The following is a 22,136-nucleotide window of genomic DNA, read 5'->3' as shown; positions in this document are numbered from 1 at the left end:
ACACACACAGATTCCTTCCCACGATATGATTACAATATTAGTACACTACAGCAATCTCTGTACCAGTGCATTTGATAGTACTGCAAAGTACACAGTACAGTACTGTATGTGTGTATGTACTGTACAGCACACTTCCATTTGGTATGGGTATTCGTTTCAATACCACAGTCAGCTACCTTAGCCAAGCAGCCCTAATGGGTTAGGTTAGGTTTGGTTAGGTTAGGTAAGGATAATCTTCGTAATTTTGCCTCGGAAACACATTGAGCATGTTTTCGAGAAAATCCTATGGTTACTTTTTAAAGGATGAGATGAGCATTGTTCCTGGCTGAGGGGTATTGGTGGCCACCATATGCGTAACACAAACCACAAGCCATGAGTAAATGTGTGGTAAAACCGCCTGTCTGCTTCTACACTGAATGGTGGGAGTCCCCCAGCTTCCGGGATTATTGCGAAACCCCCCCAGCTTGCGCGCCTATCCTCATCCCTACCAAATGGTTAGAGTCACCTGACAGGCCACATTAGTCATACACTGCCTGAGGCGGTGATGTACTGGTCATCTGCTGTTGCCGTCACGTACAAATCCTTGCCTGGGCAAACAGAAGTGAACCTTATATGCAGATGTCAGTTTGCCGCATTTTGCTTCCTCTGTACTCGGACACAACCATTGGGTATGATATGGCAGCGCTGTATTGCTTGCTGGCCGACACAAGCCAGCACCTCAGTTACGGCCTTTGTTTCACCGTAGTGGCTTGCTTGCAACGATGGCTGTGAATGTGGCTGCATTTGTGGTGGTTCCCTACCTTCTTCAAATTTTGACCCTTCTATGCTGTATTCTCGTGTGTGTTGATAACCCCACCACCACTTGAGAAGCGGAAGAAGAAGGTTCTGACTCTGGAAAAGTAACATGAGATACTGGGCAAAGGTGACATGGGTTGGACCACAGGACGCATTCTTCGCAAATATGATCTAGCCTATTCAACATTGTTTGATATTAAAAAGTCATGCGACAAGCTTATGCAGTACGGACAAGACTTCGCTGAAAGCACACTTTCGGGCGACAGGAAGGTAATGGCCCAGGCCTGGCACATCATTATAGACTGGCTGACATTGATGTGGTTTCGTTAGCAACATAGTGCCAGTGTACTAGTGCATGGGACCGAGATGAAGGCTGTTGCTAAGTTTGTATGCCTGCACAACGTGCACGACTTCAAGGTATCAGAGGGATTGCCCTTTCGCCTCAAGCTTCGTCATGGACTCACTGGCCGTAAGGCACCTGGCAAGGCCTTGGACATGGCTGCAGAGGAAGCAGACTCATTTCAGCAGAAAGTGAAGCACTTGATCAAGGATGAGGGCCTTACCCTTGGTCAAGTCTATAATGCTGACAAAACTGATCTGTTCTACCACTCTTTACCCACCAACACCCTAGCTGAGGAGAGGGAGAAGACTGTGCCTGGCCAGAAGTTGTACAAACAATGTGTCTCTGTTTTGTGCTGTGCCAATGCTAACGGGACACACTGCCTCAAACTTATTGTTATGGGGTGTGTACAACAACCACGTTGTCTCCATGGTTGATGGATAGCCTGCCTGTTGTGTGGTACCATTCCGTGAAGGCCTGGTTTACCGTTAAGATCTTCAGAGATTGGTTCCACAGACATTCCATCAAGGAGGTTATCCATTATCAAAAGGAGGTCCTTGGTATCGCTTGTGACCAGGTGAAGGCACTCCTGCTCCTGGACAATGCCTCCACGCATCCGTCTGAGAAGGATTTGGTTGCTTATGAGTGGCAGATTAGGTGGATGTTTCTGCCACCTAATACGACTGCTCTGATTCAACCAATGGACCAGTGTGTTATTGTGGCTGCCAAGAGACTACTGCCGAAGATTCCTGAACGAGGTGATGGTGGTGCTGGAGGACAAGGACATGGTCGAGGACACACGTGGGGAGCAGACCTTGCAGAATCTTTGGCGTTACGACCTGAAGTCTGCACTGTCCAACTGGACTAACACATGGAAGGAAGTCTCTGAGAAAACCCTCGAAAGCAGTTGGTCTCGTCTCCTGCAGGGAATCGAAGCCTAGCATGACTTTGAGTGGTTTGACGTGGATGATTTCCACGGTCGCCTTCAAACAGCAGGAGAGCAGGTGAATGTCAACGATGTGAGGGATTGGCTAGATGATGAAGGGGGCAATCCTGGTTATCAGATCATGTCTGATGAGGAGATCGCCGCTGCTGCCTCTGCGGGCACGGAAGAGGACAGCGGGACTGATGAGGATGAGGATGAGGACCCTAACTTGCAGCCCTCTGCAACTCCTTCAATCCCTCGTCTCAGTGTCCTATGTGGTTACCTGGAGGGGGTGCTGGAATATGCCGAGCACCCGCACTGTGACAGGGAGTTGGTGCCGCTCCGCCTGGCATTGGAGCTGCGGGGAGTCCAGGACACTGTCATCTTCTGGCAGAATTGTCGGTCCTAGCATCAGACCAGGATTGGCACCTTCTTCAAGCCTGCAATCCCCATGAGTGCCAGCCCATTCTCACCACCAAAACCACCATCAGCTCGTTTCCATCTTCACCATCGGATTTGCAACTAAGCACGTCGACAGCCGCTGAGTCTCATTTGGATGTAAGTTTGCGGCTGTCTTTGGAGTCTCCAGAGGTGTGTAGGCCACCATCACCGCACTGTATATCACTGGTCATCGCCCACCTCCAGCAGGTTGAGGAGGAGGAGTTATGAGACATTTGCTAGGCGAAAATGTTTGCCACTAAACCACATGGGACAACTGTACACCTGCTGTAGGTGTGCGGGTTAAGAAGCTTGTCTGCAGTGTACTGGATGGTAAGTACCCCAACCGAATGTTTTTCGGCAGGTAACTTTAGGTTTTTTCATAGTTTCCTTGGTGTTAAAATTTATTTAGGATAATTTAGGATAATCCTAGGGCAGAATGACTTGAAATCAGTGCCAAAAATAGGAGGAGTACAGTACATAGAGTAGTGTTTAGATAGGGTGTTTTTTGGTTTCTAATGTTTTTTTTGCATTGTTTTTTTGGTGTTGAAAATTATTTTGGGTAATCCTGTGTATGTTTTGATGTCAAAATATGGCAGAATGACCAGAAAACACTGTCAAAATAAGGAGGAGTACTGTACATACTTTAGTGTGTAGGTAGGGTGTTTTTTGGTTTTCAGTTTTTTTTTTTTTTTCATGGTTTTCTTGGTGTTGCAAATTATTTTGGATAATCCTGTGTATGTTTTGATGTTAAAATATGGCGGAATGACCGGAAAACCCTGCCAAAATAAGGAGGGGTACTGTAGAAACAGTAGTGTATAGGTAGGGTGTTTTTTGGTTTTCATTGGTTTTTCTGCATGGTTTTCTTGGTGTTTACCATTACTTTGGATATTTCTATGTGTGTTTTGATGTCTAAATATGCCTGAATGACCAGAAAACGCTGCCAAATTAAGCATAAGTACTGTACAAATAGGTTAGGTATAGGTTGGAGGTGGGTTTAGGTGGGGTCTGGGTATGGTAGGGGAATGGTGTTTATATCCGAATGTAGCCACTACCCGGACATGCCTTTGGCTCTGTTATGTCCAGAGAAATGAGGGATTACTGTATGTCATTACAGCAACAGACGCAGATATGAGAAGTTGGAATCCCATTCTCATGACACATGCTGCCTCATCCACCACCAAGGGTAGTCTGTCTCTAGTGCTTACTGGTAGTGCATTCACCTGCCACAGGAAGTTGCTGTGTTACCCAGCATTCTAAAAATCCTTCGTAAATGTCAAGGATGTGTACTAAAATACCAGTTTTTTTTTTTTTTTTTTTTTTTCCATAAAACTGGTACTGTAAATTGGGGGAAACATCCAAATCATTGTAGGTAGCAGTGGAGCTTTAACTTTTTTTTTTTTTTTTTTTTTTTTTTTTTTTTTGGGGGGGACTTAACCCTTAAAGACATATGTCTGCCAAACGACAGTTTCGGAAAATGTAGCATAAGTCCTACGTTTGTCGATGGTACAGAGCCTACCAAAAACTGGCGGTAGGTAGCACTGCCTCTTTTATGACGTATATGGGACCAAGGCATTGGGAACTATAGTATCTGGTGGGATATGGTCGGATTGGGCCTCTAAAGGGGGGGTGGCCCCCTCCCCCGCCATCACCCCACATACCTCTGTCCCACTGGGCCCCTCTCATTATGGCCTCACAACCTCCCATATCCCCATATACCCTCTGGATACCGTAGCTGGTGTGCATAGCATGCATATATCCTCCCTTCCTCCACTCCTCACCCCCAACACCTCCCTTCCTCCCTCCATCCACCACCACACTCCCTCCACCTTCATTCCCTGTGTTTCCAGAGCACGTGGGATTTTCCATTGCTGTGCACCACTGTAAAGTGCATTTTCCTTTCATGATCGTTATTTCACCTTGTTTTATGCCTAGGAATATATATTATATTGTTTACAGTTATGTTTGTATGGTTATTAGCCATTATCTGGCAGATTCAAGGGTAGATTTTTTTTTTTTTTCCTTGACGGTCGCTAGTACGGTAACTATCGGACATATGAGCGTGAGATGTACATTTTCAGGCGTGTAAATTCAAGCTCTTGAAATCTGTAAGAAAAATTGCAATGTGAGAAATTAGAAAAATCGGATCCTAATTGCGGTTCTGCGGATAGGTGCTCTGAGAAATTTGCCGTCTTTAGGGGATAATAGGAAAAAGAATGTCAAAAATCTGATATAAAGAGGACATACTGTACTGATGCTACTGAACAACATAGATAAGGACATGTCACTCCTACACACTTCAGCATGTAAAAGAGGTTTTCAAAGCACAGACTCGAATCCACTCCACACTTTCTTATTGATGATCTTTGTGACAAAGCTCTCAATCTGTCTCTCTTGATCCTTCTTTTCCCTTATCTCTCAATGCACATTTCTCTTCCTTTCCCCTCCTTTCACGGTGGTGGCTTCTCATAAAGGGGGCTCACAAATTTAGCTAATATTAATGAACGATATTTTAGTACAGTTTTAGTTTTTATTCTTTCACTTAACATCACTGTTAAGTAAAAATTGTTTAGAATCTGGGCTATTCAGTTGAAAAGCTACTGGTATTGTAATGTCAGGATATAAAAATCGTAAGTTATGCTGGAGGGCTCTACGTGACTTTCCTTCCTGGGGCCCCCTGAAAAGTAAGGCCTTCACTCCCATTCCTGCATTTAATCCTGCATCTTCCCTCCCTCTCTTCCCTCTCCTCACAGGTGGTGGTGGGGGTGGGGAATACTGTTTCTCCCTTACTTTAAAGTTTATATCCCATTGCACTCATAACTAATGGTCTGTATCTATTCATACTGGGTTCAGGTTGGCCAAAATTATTGCATCTTGGCAATAAACAGCATTTCCATATATGGGTATAATTCTTTCAAAGCTCAAACAGATCTTTCTTTAGCTTATATCTGTGCTTCATTAGATACTGCAAGATCTTCAGAGAATTGAAAGGACTTTGGTTTCTTTTAATCCTTAGATGGCAGCAGTGGTTGGTGAAAAGCACCTTAAAAAAAAAAAAAATTGTCTTCATATAGATGCCCCTGACCACAGGATCAGAATATAAATACAGTTACACCGCATTAAGTAAGGTTTTAACATTATATATAGACTACCGCACGTAAGGTTTTAACATTCTCTGTATATAGACTCTACCACAATGTGGAACAGTTGCTGTATTTCATCAACACAGTAAAAAGGGTGTTGCAAGCCTCTGGTTGGTGGAGTAGTATGAGTAGATTTTGGGCTTCTTTACTATGCATTATAAAATGACCGGACCTAAAAAGGTATACACCTCCCCAACATTAGTTTCCCTCCACATCAGATCTCTACTCTTTCTCATCATTTTCTCCTTTCTTCTCTTTTCTTCACAGACTTTGGCAGCATATGTGTTTGTTTCTTTCACCATATGTTCAATTATATCTCTGGCTACAAAAGACAGAAACCTCCAGTGGGTCCTGAGATTTTGCAAAACTACTGTGACCCCCGTGTATCCAGTAAATGGCTATCGTTCTCTACTAACTGGGAAATGACTCAATCACCCAGCTGGAGCACTGTCATCATAGCTATCAACTTCTGCACTTGACAGATTATCATCTGGCTCCTCTGCAATCACAAGTTGTGAAGTTGTGATTCATCACCACTATCAGTGTCATCACCATCTGATGTAGAATCACTACTAATATCACCAACGAAATCATCGTCCAAATCTTGATCTAGAATATGTTGTATCTCATCATCACTAACGTTCCTCCGTGTGTGGGACATGATTGTGTCCACATTATCCAAATATCAAAAGAAAATTAGAATTTGAGGTCTACAGGAGAAACAAAGGAGTATTGTGTCCCCCCCTAAGAGCTAGGAATAGACTGATTGAGGCAGAGTGAGCAACCATATATAAAAGCACCTGCTACCTGCCAGTTAGGAATATTTGAGGCTGTAGGGCACTTATACATTGCCGACTATATATAGTCTCTGCTAGGATTTACAAGGGACAGTTTTTGGGGAAGCGTCTTTATATAGCCTCCCCGCAATTTTTCAGTAGATTTTACAGTCTATATATAGTTCTACCGCCGGCTATGGGTTAACTCTTTCCTCATGACATATAGCTTCATTGGCATTTGAGTTGCCATTGGAAGATTTGTTTTCCTGTTATCCGTGTGTGTGTAATTCACCGGGTCGGTCAGGATTACTTGATGGTCGTGATTGTCAGCTTTTACCCTCCCGGAAGGGAGCTGGGAGCTCATATAGTCCGATCTAAGGGCAAGGCTGTGACCTTCACACACGCACACACCCGTCCCCTTGCTCAAGGGGGACAGTAACCACCCACTTCGTCAGTGAATTCTTTTCGCAACCTGAGCGAGGCGCGAACTCCCGTCCACCAGTTGGCAAGCGAGAACGTTACCACTGCACCAGCAGTGTGTGTGTGTGTGTGTGTGTGTGTGTGTGTGTGTGTGTGTGTGTGTGTGTGTGCGTGCCATACTTATTTCTAACTTAATCCTTTGAGTCCAGGTAATATCTCTTCTAGTTTATTCTTGCTACTGCCAGATGGTTTTAACTTAGGATAGGCCTTTTGTATTAAATTGGCTTTTAACTCCTCCAATATGAAATGTCTCTCCTAAGCTGACTAATATCATCATCATGAGACAGCAAAAATAAAATTAAAAAGATGTATTCATGTCCTCAGGCTGAATGAGTTTAAGAGTTGGTGCTTGTCAGCAATTCGGTCCACAGTAGGCTAGTCAATAATTTGGAATTGGTCCACAGTAGGCTAGACAATAATTTGGAATCTATGTTGAATAGACTCTTGTGGCATTGTTATTGCTGTGGCCCCAGGTTCCTCTGGGCATGAATGTGGTGGACTGCAGGCTGAAGTTGCCCTTCAGCAGTCCATCATCCTCACGACCAGTCTTTCAAACACGGTGTGTCCAAGCATCTCGATTTTAACGGATCATGAATTTGGCTTTCGGTTATTTTGTTTTTGTTTTTTTCTCAGAGGGAACAATTTGCGGTCTCCTGGCCTTTGGTTCCTTCTTCCTTGCATTAAATAAATTAGGGGGGATGGGGAGGAAGCTGATAAACATTTGTATAACAAGGTGACTGAACTTGGTTATATTGAAGTCACTGAACGAAGCTGTCGTTCTCCAGCGCCTATGGAGCTCTTAAAAGTGGTGGAAAATTACGAAACAAAGTATTTCATGGACGTGATGAAAACTGAGAAAATAACCATTACCAGTACCACCCACTGCTGTATGTGTTTTAAGGGAAATCTTCTTTCCTATGTTGACCGACACAATTCGAGTTGGTTCCCTGTGCTGTAATGTGCAATTACAGTAGGTCATTATTATATGTAGCCCGTTCTTAATTTCTATTTTTTGGCAGGTTTTCCCTCTCTGCCATTACCTCTCTCTGCCTTAGTGCCATAAAGGTAAGTTCTGCACTGCAGCCACCTATGGCGTTGTTTCAAACTGATTGGCTTAATGTACCCCATATAATTCGTTGAACTAGGAAAAAAAATCCATATATGTTTATTATAAGCTACGAGTGCGAGTGTTTCAATATGGCGACAGAGATGACCTCTCTATACTATAGAGCTCAGTGGGCGAGACATGACATTAATGTAAATAAACGAGTGTGTACTCATTGTAATGATGGTAGTATTGGTGACGAATTTCTTTATTTGTTTGTGTCCGTATCTCATTTCACAAAGGAAACTATATTCTGTATGAAGAGATATTTTTATGTCAACCCGAATACGATAAAGATGTCACAGATATTCAGCAGCAAACAATACTGTGTTATTCTGAAATTGGCTAAATTTGTAGGAGAGAAAATGGAATGCTTCAACCAATGAAAAACAATCTGAATAATGTATTATATCTTAATAATTCTTCCACCAGTTAATGAATGATTTAATTTCTATTTACTCTTAGAAGTTACTTTATGGACAGTATTGTATTCCGTTCTTTGCAAAACCCTATGTACTCCAAAACCCCACTTGGGGTTGCTTGAGTAAAATAAACCTTTCAAACCTTTCAAAATCTTTCAAAACCTTTCCAGAGTTACTCCTGCACTGACCCGTCCACTCACGGGCTACACCCGCAATCACCCGCCCCTCTTCCACTGACCCTCCCTCTCCCGAGCTACTCCCGCACACACCCTCCCTCTCCGCCGCTACCCCCGCACACACCCTCCCTCTTCCAAACAACCCCCGCACTGACCCTCCCTCTCTCAAGCTACCCCCGCACTGACCCTCCCTCTCCTGAGCTACCCCCGCACTCACCCTCCCTCTCCGCCGCTACCCCCGCACACACCCTCCCTCTTCCAAGTTACCCCCGCACTCACCCTCCCTCTCTCGAGCTACCCCCGCACTGACCCCCCCTCTCCTGAGCTACCCCCGCACTCACCCTCCCTCTCCGCCGTTACCCCCGCACTCACCCCCCCTCTCCCAAATTACCCCCGCACTCACCCCCCCGTTTCTCTAGCTACCTCCGAGCTCACCTCTGCACTCCGTCCCAACCCCCGCACTCACCCCCCGCTACCCCCGCACTGACCCCCCCTCTCTCGAGCTACCCCCGCACTGACCCCCCCTCTCTCGAGCTACCCCCGCACTCATCCACCCTCTCCTGAGCTACCCCCGCACTCACCCACCCTCTCCGCTGCTACTCCCTCACTCACCCCCCCTCTCTCGAGTTACCCCCGCACTCACCCACCCTCTCCGCCGCTACCCCCGCTCTCACTCGCCTTTCCCCAACCCTCACTGTTACTGCCCTCTCCTCCCCTCCGCCTACTGCTAAGGGGAGGATTTTTTTTTTTTTATACCATCTACAGGAAAGGGAAAGTAACTTCAAGACAGCAAAATATTTACTAATGCTGTTCTGCAGTTGTAACTTCCTGCCTCTGAGCGCTGGACTCGTAATCGGGGGATTGCGAGTTCGAGCCTCGCCCGGGCTGCCGTGCTGGGAGTGGTAGCTCGCTCCTGTAACCCTAGCGGGGCTATATAGTCCAATACAGGGCTTAGCTCGGGGGAACTCCATTTATCCCATTTCCTGCCCCTGAAAAAGAAAGAAAATATGTTACTGAGGAAGGAGGAGGTTAAGTGTAGGAGGGGGAAGAGGAGGAGAAAAGGAGAAGAAGAGGAGGAGAAGGAGGAAGTGCAGGAGGGGGATGAGGAGAAGAGGAGGAGGAGGAGGAAGTGCAAGAGGGGGACGAGGAGAAGAGGAGGAAGTGCAGGAGGGGTGGGATAAGAGAGTATGAGGAACAGGAGAAGGTGCAGGTGGGGGAGGAGGGGTGGGACGAGGAGGAGGAGGAGGAGGAGGTGCAGGAGGAGCAGGTGCAGGAGTAAGAGGAGGAGGAGGAGCAGGAGGAGGGGAAGGAGGAGGAGGTGCAGGAGTAAGAGGAGCAGGAGGAGGAGGAGGTGCAGGAGGAGGAGGTGCAGGAGGAGGAGGAAGTGCAGGAGGAGGAGGAGGAGGAGGACAAGGAGGTGCAGGAGGAAGTGCAGGAAGTGAGGGAGGTGCAGGAGGAGGAGGAGGTGCAGGAGGTGAGGGAGGTGCAGGAGGATTACATAGGAGGAGGAGGTGCAGGAGGCAGAGAAGGAGGAGGAGGAGGTGCAGGAGGAGGAGGAGGAGGAGGAGGTGCAGGAGGAGAAGGTGCAGGAGGAGGAGGTGCAGGAGGAGGAGGAGGAGGAGGAGGAGGTGCAGGAGGAGGAGGAGGAGGTACAGGAGGAGGAGGAAGAGGTGCAGGAGGAGGAGGAGGAGGAGAAGGAGGAGTTGGAGAAGGAGGAGGAGGAGGAGGGGAGGGGAAGGAGGAGGAGGTGCAGGAAGAGGAGGAGGACGAGGAGGAGCAGGGGAAGGGGAAGGAGGAGGTGCAGGAAGAGGAGGAGAAGGAGGAGGAAGAGGTGCAGGAGGAGGAAGAGATGCAGGAGGAGGTGTGGGTCATCTGAAATGTGAAGAGGGAATAGCAGGCCTAAGTACCCCTTTTGGTGGTGAAGGAGGAGGAAGAGGTGCAGGAGGAGGTGTGGGTCATCTGAAATGTGAAGAGGGAATAGCAGGCCTAAGTACCCCTTTTGCTGTCCACCACCCTCCTTTTGAGGGACAGGGAGGGAACTGAGAACAAAGGAGCACTAAGGAAAGCAAACAGCAACAGATCTAATGGCTGTTATGGAGACGGCTATGACTGTGATGTTGGTATCTAAGTTATGGGCCACCACGACCCCACTGAAAAAAAAAAAAAAAAAATCCTTAACTATATCTCCTCAATCCCCCAAAATATAAATATAAATAAATACACACACACACACACACACACACACACACACACACACACACACACACACACACACACACACAAAGCTGTCATCTAGATAGCAAGAATATAATGAAAATACCTCACTGGACTGAAGGGGCTCCACAATTCTATCCCAACAAAAAAATCGATTGGAGGTACAGTATTTAGGTAAAAAATATGTTCCATTTACCTTTTTCACCAATCACTCTTCATCCATTTTATATGCCCAAACCATCGCAACACTCTCTGTTCAACTCATTCAGCCATCTCCCGCATAACTCCAGCTCTCCTTGCCCTTCATCATTACTCACTCAGTCCATATGCGTCACTCCATCCATACTCCTCAGACACCTCACCTCCATTACATTCAAACTTTTCCTCTCTGCTACACCCATATTCCATGTTTCAGCAGTGATGTGAACATTCCAAGCTATTTGATGTAACTCTGTTATTACATGCTACATATACGCCTTTACTTTCTCCAGTACCCAGTTTTTGTATATATGTTGTGGAAGCAAATAAATAATATTTGTACTCACGATTTACTGCCAATCCACTCTTCTCATCTTCACCTGTTTCTTCTTTGCAGTTGACTGTTCTTCTTTGCTGATTCCAGGGTCCTGAAGCAGAAAACTGTACACTGCTTGAACTGAATCTCTCTTCCCCAAACCAACACACACTGCCGATAAGGATATCATATTAGTCAAGTTAGCTTTTATCTGATGGAACTATGCCACCTCCCACAGCCATCTATAAAAACAGCCTCTTATCCTTCCGCCTCACAGAATATATTTATCTACTGCCAGACACCTTAATCCCGTACTGGATGGACATCTCTCTGGCTTCTGGTATTTGGCTGACCTCTCTCCAACACACACAACCTCTCATATTTCTCCACTGTATTCCTCCATCTCATCCTTGATCTCTCTTCCCTTCATATCACTCACATACACTCCCCTCAGTCAGTCTTTCATTCTTTACCCTATCCACATGAAATTTTTAATGCTTTATTTAAACTGACTAAATTATGGTTGGGGGAGGGGGTCTACACCATGCTTTTTCCCATGCAAATGCCTCATTCTCTACCTACTGTACAACGAAACGAGAGAGGGGAATTTCCAGCTCCTAGCACTCAGGTTGTCAACATCTTAAAATCTGATATGGGTAAGTTAGGTACAATTGGCCAAGTTGAGAGGATGGAGAATGAGAGTCTGACTTGAAGTGTGTGTGAGATGAATGGGGGAGAGGAGGAGGGGGAAACTGAGGATGAGACTGAGGCATGGAGTGGAGAGATATATGAGGGGTATGTTTGAATTGGAGGAAGGGCATGATGATCATGGTACTCATACCCTCACAGGGAAATTGAACATGGGGCCACAACAGCAACGACTAAATATCCCGTTAAGAGCCCCATACACACTCAGGCTGGCCTGTCTGTCTGGCTAAATGCGGACTGTACTGTTAGCCTCAGCCAAGGATGAGTGCTTTGGCCAAAACAACCCACATATACTCAGTTTTGCCTGAACAGGTCGGTATGTGCAGGCAACTGGACAAGTCACTCTGAGTGTGTTTGGAGGAACCCTTTGCATCCAAGCAGCAGCATCCCACCCTTCATGCTTATACAAGGACATCCTTCTTTTATGCCCATGTAAACATGCCCAGTGTCGCTTCTTCTGCTCTTAATGTAAGTAAATACCAGGTGGTAAAATAACACCTGAATAATGTTTCATTCATGTTTAATGTATAACTTATAATAAATTATATGAGAAATGTACAACCAGTACAAAATATATTAAATTTACACTAGCTCATGCAACAAGAACAATAAAAAATATAGATATAGCACCTCTTCAGAAATACTAACAACATGTGTGATGAGAAGAGCAATTTGTGAACCCACTGTTACATACTGACAGCTTGGTTGGCTCTTCTATAATGAAGAGAATAAGAAAAACCACTTGCAGTATCGCACATTCTAGCAAATTGCTTATCTCACAACAAGCCCTCAGAGTCTGACATTTTGCAGTATATGCTCACCCTTTACACAGACAAGGCTGGAAGACCTGTACAGAGATTGTTCTGGTTAATAAGTGTACAAAGGTATTCAGATCTGCTCTATGACACTACGATATGTTTGATTTAAAGGAGATTCTAGGTAATACATGCTCTGATTACTGAATAATGGATAACTAGAGCCCAAAGAGGGCTCATGTTATGAAGAAATGGATTATGCTGCACAAATCAAATACAATACTGTACTGCCCAAAAGACTTCTTTACAAGTGTAGCAACATTTAACAACAAGAACCAGCAATCATAATATGAACTAGTAGGAAGATGAAGAAGTTTCTCAGACTACTGTACTTACACTTCAGTATGTAAATCATAAGACAGTTTTATATATGCTTGAACTGCATGTAAAGGCACTTATAATAGGTTGAAGATCTAAGATGATAAAATGGTTCAAAATGAATTATGCCTATACTGTATATGTTTAGCAGTCTGATGTGTGCACAAAATTAAGGTTTTATACAGTGAATATGGTTTTGATACATAGCTTATACCTGTACATCATATCCTTTTGGGGTATTTCCAGTGCTTATATGCATGAAATCTACATCATCAAATCTAGAAGCCTTAAACAGTAGTCTGTGTTACACACACTTTTAAGAATAAGGGAACTGAAGCTTTGAAATTAGATAGATCTAGAATGACCTAGCATGAAACATTTCATTTCAGTAATATAAGATGTATCTGCAAATCAAAGCCGAATTTCCTTTATTTTCATACAATACCAGCTTCTTTGATTCAACTCAGTCATTAATACCTAGGATGAAAAGTTAAAGGTGGTTCTCATGATGACTCGTGGAAGAGCTAATGATTTTCAAGCAGAATGTTTCCATGTTGTATAACTCACTTTCTTCCTAGCACACTTGCAGTACATGATCTGGTTGTCAAGAGCCATGACCTACATGAGCTTGTACCAGATAAAAAAAGAAAAGAAAAATTGCACAGACACACATAAAGACTAGAAAATGTTAAATGAGGTGACTATTGTCTCTTTGGTTCTAGTGAATCTGTCTTGTACTGAACTTACGATACAGGTTGAATGGCTTGCGTGTAAAGACCAATACTTTTAATGCTCAGTGCCAACATTTCTTGTCTACCACGTACATTCTGGAGAGGCTGTTGTTGTTGTTGCCTACTGCTGATGTTCTAGTAGTGTCTGTAGATGTCTGGTAATAGCTTAACCCTTTACCTGCTTTGAATGAATATCATATTTCATTTCAGTTAATGTCAGATGGTTTTGCTATGCTAAAGAAAAACACAAAATATCAAGAATTTTATAACTATCACATTCAATGCACTAGATACCAATAAAAAAATTTGTCACTTTGCTCCAGTCTGTAATAGATGACTTTACTGAGCTTACAGACTTTAACTGCTGCCAAAAGGTTAATGCTGTCAGAAATGTACAACAACAAGTTAGAATGAAGCACTGTTATTGCCGTACAAATTATTTGTAAAAAAAAAAAAAAATGCTGTGGTGCATAAAGATAACAGAGTGCTAGTGATCAGTGAGGTACCATTAACTATGTCTACCATAGCACATTACTGTATTTCTTATTCTTCCTGCTGCATGGTAATTTTACTCAGTTTAGAAGAGGGTTTTTATATAGTCTTCTCTAACAAGGTTCAGGTACAGGTACAGCTGAGCAGAAAGTAGTAGTAGTAGCAGTAGTAGTAATTGTAGTAGTAGTACCAGTACAGGTAGCTGTAATCCCAGGTTCAACTGAAATATGAACCTGGTGGAGTGCAGACAGAAGTTGCCCTTCTCTAGCAGTCCACCTTCCTCCTCTCAGAGGAGAGGAATGTAGGTAAGGGACATATGTATAACCAGGTAGTTTCACCACTTGGTTTTGTCAGTGCTACTTTAACAAGGTCTGTAAAAAGTTTCTTCTAAACTAAATGAAGCTGTCTTGTAGAAGCAAAAATAAAATGTGAATGGCACAATAAAATATGACTGGCATACTTGGGTTGAAGGGATTAAAAGCTGACAGAGTCAGTGAGACTTGCTACCATCAGTTTTCAACATTTTTGTTAACTGCCTCATCCACTTCCATTAATAAGAAAGGCTTCTGAGCCTGGAGAATGGTGCACTTATGATTAAAAAGCATATGATGGACAGTATCAAGAAATACAGTATATCAACCTTTGTGACTGTAATATTAAAACTGAGTGAGTGAAAATATAAACAAGCCGCTGAGTATTCACGATCATTTATACACCTATAAATGATAGATGTTATCAGCTTTCATTCCACTCAGTGTTTTTGGCAATGATGCAGAATGGTCAGGTATGTTTTATAATAACCACATGCTGGAGAAACTGCTATAAAACAATCAATGGTTTGTCCACTGCTTTTGCAAACCCAGTGTTGATAATAAAGCCCTTAATGCTGAAAGTGCAGTAATTTCTCAATATACATATTTGGACAAGTGGAGAGAATGGAGAATGAAAGACTGACTATGACAGTGTATGCATGTGAAGTGGAGGGAGGCAGAGGAAGAGGTAGACTGAGGATGAGGTGGAGGGATGGAGTTGAGAGGTATATGAAGGAGGGGGAATGAGCTGGGGGGAGAGCAGTCAAATGGTGGGTGACAGAGCAACTTGGAGGCATTTTGTCTGTGGCCACCCTTTGCAGGATTAGGGCATCAGGCTATACACAGATAGAGACATATTGTCGATCAAATGCTCAAATCAGAGGAGTGTAAAAGATGGGCGAATTGCTGAAGAGAGTAAAATATATAGCACAGGTTGCTTAGTAGACTTTGTTTGGTGAAGTAGGAGACACTCTGGCATTGGGAGCATTAAAAGTATGGCTTACACTTCACACCAACTTTGTTGTAATGGTAGGATCTACAATGGAGCTTAATGTGAACTAAAATTCACATGTTCGACTGCAAACATGTGTGATGAAGCCCGTATCAGTAACATACATAAACATACCTTTCAAACTTACCAGACAACTGTCTTCTTAGCATATTTAAAAGAAAGTAACTGGTTGCCAACACCAGTAATCAAAACTGAATTTTTTCCTTACCAAAAACTCATGACACATGCTGCAAACAGTGAACCTTCACTAACCCTTTCAACTGCATGGAAACCATATATTATTTTTGAATTCCTGAGAAAACCTCTCTAGTTAGTCAGTTCCGTGATTTTATATTTACCATACAGTGGACATTATTTTTGCACACTGCAGTTCAGTACTTTATATACAGTAATGCTCCCCCCAGCTTTAGGCTATTTAATCCTACAAAGGCCAGTAAAGCCAAGTAAAAAATTGTACATGAATGAACAGGGGTTTTGGTCTGTGCATTCCATGCAGAAGCTGTACACTCCTTCTTTCTAGACAGTATAAGACAGTATATTTGGCTGAAAAAACCTAATTACAAAAACTTCCTGTTGAAAGGGCTAATGATATCTTGAAATGTTCATCCCTGAAGTATATACTGCTAGTTGGCGTAAGTCAGTATTACAGTGTGTGGTACATTATTACAGTCCTAGCCAGCTCCATAATTGTCTTTTATTGTAAAGTACCCAATCTATTATCAGTCAAACTGATTTCCTATGTTAACTGGAAAATGCTTCAATAGAAGATACTACCCTGACATTCATAATCTGAAGTTCTTCGTCACTTTCTCACACAAAAGTTATCTTAACACTCATCTCTCTCTTAGTTATTGCACTCATTTCTTTCAGACATGTAATAAATAATGAGAAATAATCAAATGGCTTATAACAGTATCAAGAAAAAACCTATGTTTCTTTAATCCATGGGAGTAAAGTATCAGAAACTGAGATTCTTTTTATGTATATATATATATATATATATGAACTAAAAAAAAAAAAAAACCGCTTCATTCCTCACATTGCTTTGACAATATATATTTTTTTTTACAACAATATCTTTTGAAGCAACCCATATAGTGAAGTTTGATGGCTTGCTGTGAACTCAGCCACTTCAACAAATATCAAGATGTTAATGAAGCACAGTTTACCAGTGTGCTAGTAATGGATGAACACTCAATACATATCACACAACACATACACACTAGCTCAGGTTAAATGATCTCTCTTTCAGAGTAATGAGATGAAATGATATTCACTGACTAGTCCAGGGTTGATCTAGCAACAGTCATTTCTGTTTCACAGCTAGTATGTTTTGGGGTGCCACACATGCACGTGTCTATACTGTATTTTTAATTCACCAGTATTCTTTTGACACCTGTACTATTTTTTCAGGTCCACAAACTGCACCAAGAGTATATTGTGGGCACCATAATTTTTACAAGCACCTTTGTATTTCAGGAACCATCACTGTACAGTACTTGACTAGTGCCTGTATGCAGGTGTCTCCCATTTGCAGGCTCCTTCAGTCTGTGTGAAGCCGTGCTCATGCAGCGCTTGACATTGATGTGAGGCTGGCAGGGTGGGAAGACATTGCTTCATCAGGTCACGTTATCTCTAGCCGCACCCCAGAGCTACTGTCTGTGGGAGATATTTGTAGACATTTAGTTTTTGGTAAGCCAAATACCTGTGCTACATAAATATAATCCTAATATCTTTAATATCTAGATACATTATGATGTACGCAGATCAGGCAGTGTTGTGTACCAGCCCAGAATGAGACTCTTGCAGAATGGATCAGAGTTTTCTTGATGATTATGAGTGGCGATGTCTGAAAAGGCATGTAGATAAAAGGGGTGTAATGGTTATTGAGAGAGATGGTGATAGACTGTGTAATGTAGTATTCAGACAAGAAAGATCTGAAGTGGTCGAAGAATTTAAGTACAATACAGATTACCTTGTTGCTGTGATTAGAAAAAAAAGTAAAAGGAACGTAAATGGGAAGTGACATACAGAGCACCACATGGAAGAAATGTGGCTAGTACAGGTACTACAAAAGTCCTGATATGCAACAACAACCTGAGGCTGCAAGAGGACTGGATGAAAGCATATTAGTACTCACATACTGTGTGTGTGTGTGTGTGTGTGTGTGTGTGTGTGTGTGTGTGTGTGTGTGTATTTACCTATTTGTATTTACCGATTTGTAGTACACAGGAATTGAGCTAAGCTCGTGTTGTCCTGTCTCCATATCTACATTTATCCAGTCTAGTTTTAAACACATGAATGTTCTTTACCTGCACCACCTCTTTGTCTAAGTCATCCCAAATACTTATGCTTCTATTTGGGAAACTAAACCTTTTAAGATCATTAAGACATCTACTTTTCCTCAACTTGAAGTCATGACCTCTTGTTCTTCTGTCATCTAACACAAAATGATCCTCTCTGTCCACCCTTTCCAATTTTCTTACATTTCTAAATGTCGTGATCAAGTCGATTCTTTCTCTTCTCTCACGCAGTGTTGGTAACTTCAGTTTTTCCAGTCTCTCCTCATAGGTGAGTTCCCTTAAACATGGTATCATCCTTGTTGCCATCTGTTAAACTCTCTCTAGTTTATCAGTATGCTTCTTCAAATGAGGTGAACATACCACAGCCACATACTCCAGTCTTGGTTTTATGGTCATTATCAACTACCTCAGCATTTCCTTGTCCATATAATTAAAGGCCACTCTCATATTGGTCAGTAATCCACAAGTTCCTTCAATGATTTTGTTTATAAGTTTTTCTGGTGACAAGTCATCCTGAATAGTCACTCCTAAGTCTTTCTCATCTTTTCTCTTACAAATTATCTCACTGCCCATTTTATATGTCCAGTGCGGTCATTTTTCACTCACTCCCATTTCTAATACATGACATTTCTTGGCATTAAAATCCATTTTCCAAGTCTGGCTCCAGATGGAGTTTGTCCAAGTCCTCTTGCAGTTTTTTACAACTATCAGTACCTTTAATATGTTTCATGATTTTAGCTTCATCTGCAAACATACTCATGTAACTATTTAAACCCTCTGGTAAATCATTTACATAAATCAGAAACATTACTGGGGCCAAAAAAAGAGCCCAGGGGTACTCCACTAGTCACGTTTCTCCACTGTGAAACCTTGTCTCTTATAACTGTTCTCATCCGCCTTCCTATCAAATAATCTTCCATCCACTTTAATTGTTTCCCACGCATCCCTCCAAAGGTCTTCAACTTCCACAGCAGTCTCCTATAGGGCATCCTGTCAAATACTTTCTTGAGGTCAAGCTAGACACAATCTGCCCATTCCTCTCTCTCTACATCTATTACCCTACTGTAGCAACTTAATAAGTTAGTAACACATGACCTTCCTTCCCTAAAACCAAACTGTCTTGGTGTTACCCCTTCATTTTCTTCTAAATACTTTATCCATCTTTTTCTAATAATTTTCTTGTAGATTTTACAAACAATACTAGTAAGTGATACAGGTCTATAACTGAACAGATCTTCCCTATCTCCTCCCTTGAAGATTGGCACAATACTTGCCCTTTTCCAATCTTTAGGTAAATGTCCATTTTCCAGCAGTCTTGATGATGACATAAACAGGCCACACTAACTGCTCTGCACATTCCTTCAGGATCCATCCACACACACCACATGATCCCATTGCATTTCTTACATCCAAATCCCTCGTCAGCTGCAGCACCTCATTCACGTCCACTGTAACTTCTGCCAATCCTGTCACCCTGGGTTCTATTTCAGGTTCCCTAAATTCCTCTTCCAACACATAGACTGACTGCAGTTTGTTGTTCATTATTCCATACAATTTCTTCTCTTTCACAGGTTTTATCTCCATCCCTCAATCGTATTATACTGTCCTTAACTTTCATTTTATCATTCACAAACCTATAAAATAATTTCCGCTCTTTTTTACATTTACTTAAAATATCTTTTTCATATTTCCTTTCTTCTTCTCTCCGCACTCTTACATATTAATTTCTTACCTGTTTGTACTCCTCTCAAGCCCTTTCACTATACTTTCTTCTCACTTTATTCCATGCTCTTTTTCTTGCCTCATGTGCTACGCTACATCTGCTGTTAAACCATTCTTTCTTCCTTTCCATAGCCGTGGAAAATTTTGGGACATATTTACTAACTCCTGTTGTATACACTTCTATCAGAAACTCATATTTCTCATCAAAATTTGTGTGTGTGTGTGTGTGTGTGTGTGTGTGTGTGTGTGTGTGTGTGAAACACTGAGTATGCCTTGATTATGCCTTGCCTTAAGTGAGGGCATTGTTCATTATACAGTATTGTAATGCTGAGGAATGCAGGGTCCATGGACTGGAAAGCATATGAAATACTGAGATCTTTGAAAGATGCAAAGTAAGGAAGTCTGCTGAATAAAGGGGTGAAGATAATGTCTCTACGTAGTGTGGACACATAAAAAAGAATGGATATAATTAAGGTATCAAGGAATGAGTTACTTGGAGCAGCCAGGTTGCACATATCGAATAAGGATGGGCAGCCGCTTTATACTGTACAATAAGTATGACAAACCCTGACAACTTACTGATCCACAGAGCCACGGAACATTATGATCTGTCACTGGAGAAGTGACTTGTTCCCACTGTATGCTATACTCATGGGAACAGGTATATGACATTTATAACTGCAGGGTGAGAAGTGCCTGTGGAAATAAATTTTGTTCTGTTGAAAAGAAAGAGCTTGTGAGTGAGATCACATGTACGAGGTCTGATTGAAAAGTATCCGATCATATTTTTTTTCTTGTAAACTAGTTGGAGCAGGGGGATGTACCTCAGTGAAGACTGACATTGAATCATAGTGCACATGCTTAGAAATGTTTAGCGCTGCTGCCCAGCTCAGTTGCTGTTGAGCAATGTGTGTTTGAGGACATGTTCTTCTTGAGCTTTTGCATTGATTCAGCAAGCTTTTAGCGATAAAGCTATGGGCATTAAGCTAATTAAGGACTATGTTATCACTTCAAAAACGTTTTTTTTTTAACTACAAGGGTGTTGGTCATTATGAATACATTCCAGGGGACCAAAAAAACAATGAGCAGAAATGCCAGGGAGTTCTTCTTCGCCTACAGAGTGCCGTACATTGCAAGAGACGAGAGTTGTGGGAGACTGCAGCTTCACCATAACAATGCTCCAGCCCACTCATCCCATTTCATCCAGGATTTTTTGGCCAAACACAGAATCACGCAGGTCCAGAAAGCACCTTACTCTCCTGACATGGCTCTTTGTGACTTTAGTTCATTTTCTAAACTGAAGATGTCATTGAAAGGTTCAAGATCTGAGAACACAAATGAGATAAAGACAAATGCAACAAATATCTTGTTGGTGATTCCAAAAACTGACTTAACAAAATGTTCCCAGTAATGGAAGAACCACTGGGCTATGTTGTGTCCCAGGGGGCATGCTTTGAAGAAGATCAAAGTCTAAACTCAGAATGCTTGTTTGTTTCACCAGCTAAAGGTTGGATATTTTTCGATCAGATCTCATATACATCATCAGGGGAACCACAGAGGGTGAAGCATCTGAGAATACACATGAGGACGTACTACAGCACCTACTTAAATATCTATTGCTGGGTGGGACTGTACCCAGGTGCTAGATGAGTGACAAATGCAAATGCTACCATGCCAACCACAAGAGGATCTGACAGGATAATGGGAAGGTATACTATATGAACTGAGTTTGAAGACAGAAGTACAGTTGGAGGGCAAACAAGATAGTATGGCAGTTAAGTAAATGCATAAAAAATAAAGTATGGAAAAAGAGGAAATAAGTGCAATGATGAGAAACTGAAGTGGATGGAGGAAGTACTATTGCACAGTATTTGCAGATATGTACTTGATGAAAGGTGCACTTTTTTTTTTTTTCTATGTGGCAGGTGGGGGCGCTCACCATCCACTCACTCGATGTAGTGCTGCTGTTGGGAGTCTGCCCTTTCCTCTCCTCCACCCTTCTTTCCTTCCATCCTCTTCTGTCTTTCTTTCCTTCATTCTTTTCTTGTCCTTCTGCCTACAGGTAACTTTAAACTCCCTCTTTTGTCTTTCTTTCCTTCATTCTTTCGTCTTCCTTCTGCCTGTGGGTGACTACACTGAATGACAAGCAAAATGGTTTCCTGTACACCAGGAAACCATTTACTATGCTGGGTGGTAACAGTATAACCAAATTTTGGCACCTGGTGATTTAGTGGGTAATTATTGCGCTCCAATCGGATTGAGCTGGTGAAGGTTTATATCCATGGGATGGTTGGGGTTGATTGCTCATGTAATGGCACTCAGGGATGAGTAAGATCTCATCTTAAATGTCGGGACCAACTGCCTAGCCCCGGGCCCCTACGCTCCTCATGGGGCAA

The 22,136-nt window shown here is 42.6% G+C and overlaps 1 protein-coding gene across 1 annotated transcript in view; it reads right to left on the bottom strand.

Moving 5' to 3' along the window:
- Positions 1-17,138: 17,138 nt before the first annotated feature.
- Positions 17,139-22,136, bottom strand: part of LOC145392208 (uncharacterized) — a 119,907-nt gene continuing 114,909 nt past the window's right edge. The window contains exon 9 of the mRNA XM_080266660.1: positions 17,139-17,374. Within this exon, the coding sequence (XP_080122786.1) occupies positions 17,340-17,374 (35 nt within the window). The 3' untranslated portion in view covers positions 17,139-17,339. The remainder of the gene's footprint in view (positions 17,375-22,136) is intronic.

This window comes from Coenobita brevimanus, chromosome 21 (assembly GCF_032717465.1).
Source record: "Coenobita brevimanus isolate Jiangsu-jjx chromosome 21, ASM3271746v2, whole genome shotgun sequence".
Taxonomy (NCBI): domain Eukaryota; kingdom Metazoa; phylum Arthropoda; class Malacostraca; order Decapoda; family Coenobitidae; genus Coenobita; species Coenobita brevimanus.
The sequence above is the reverse complement of the archived record's forward strand: the minus strand, read 5'-3'. Positions and strand labels throughout refer to the sequence as shown.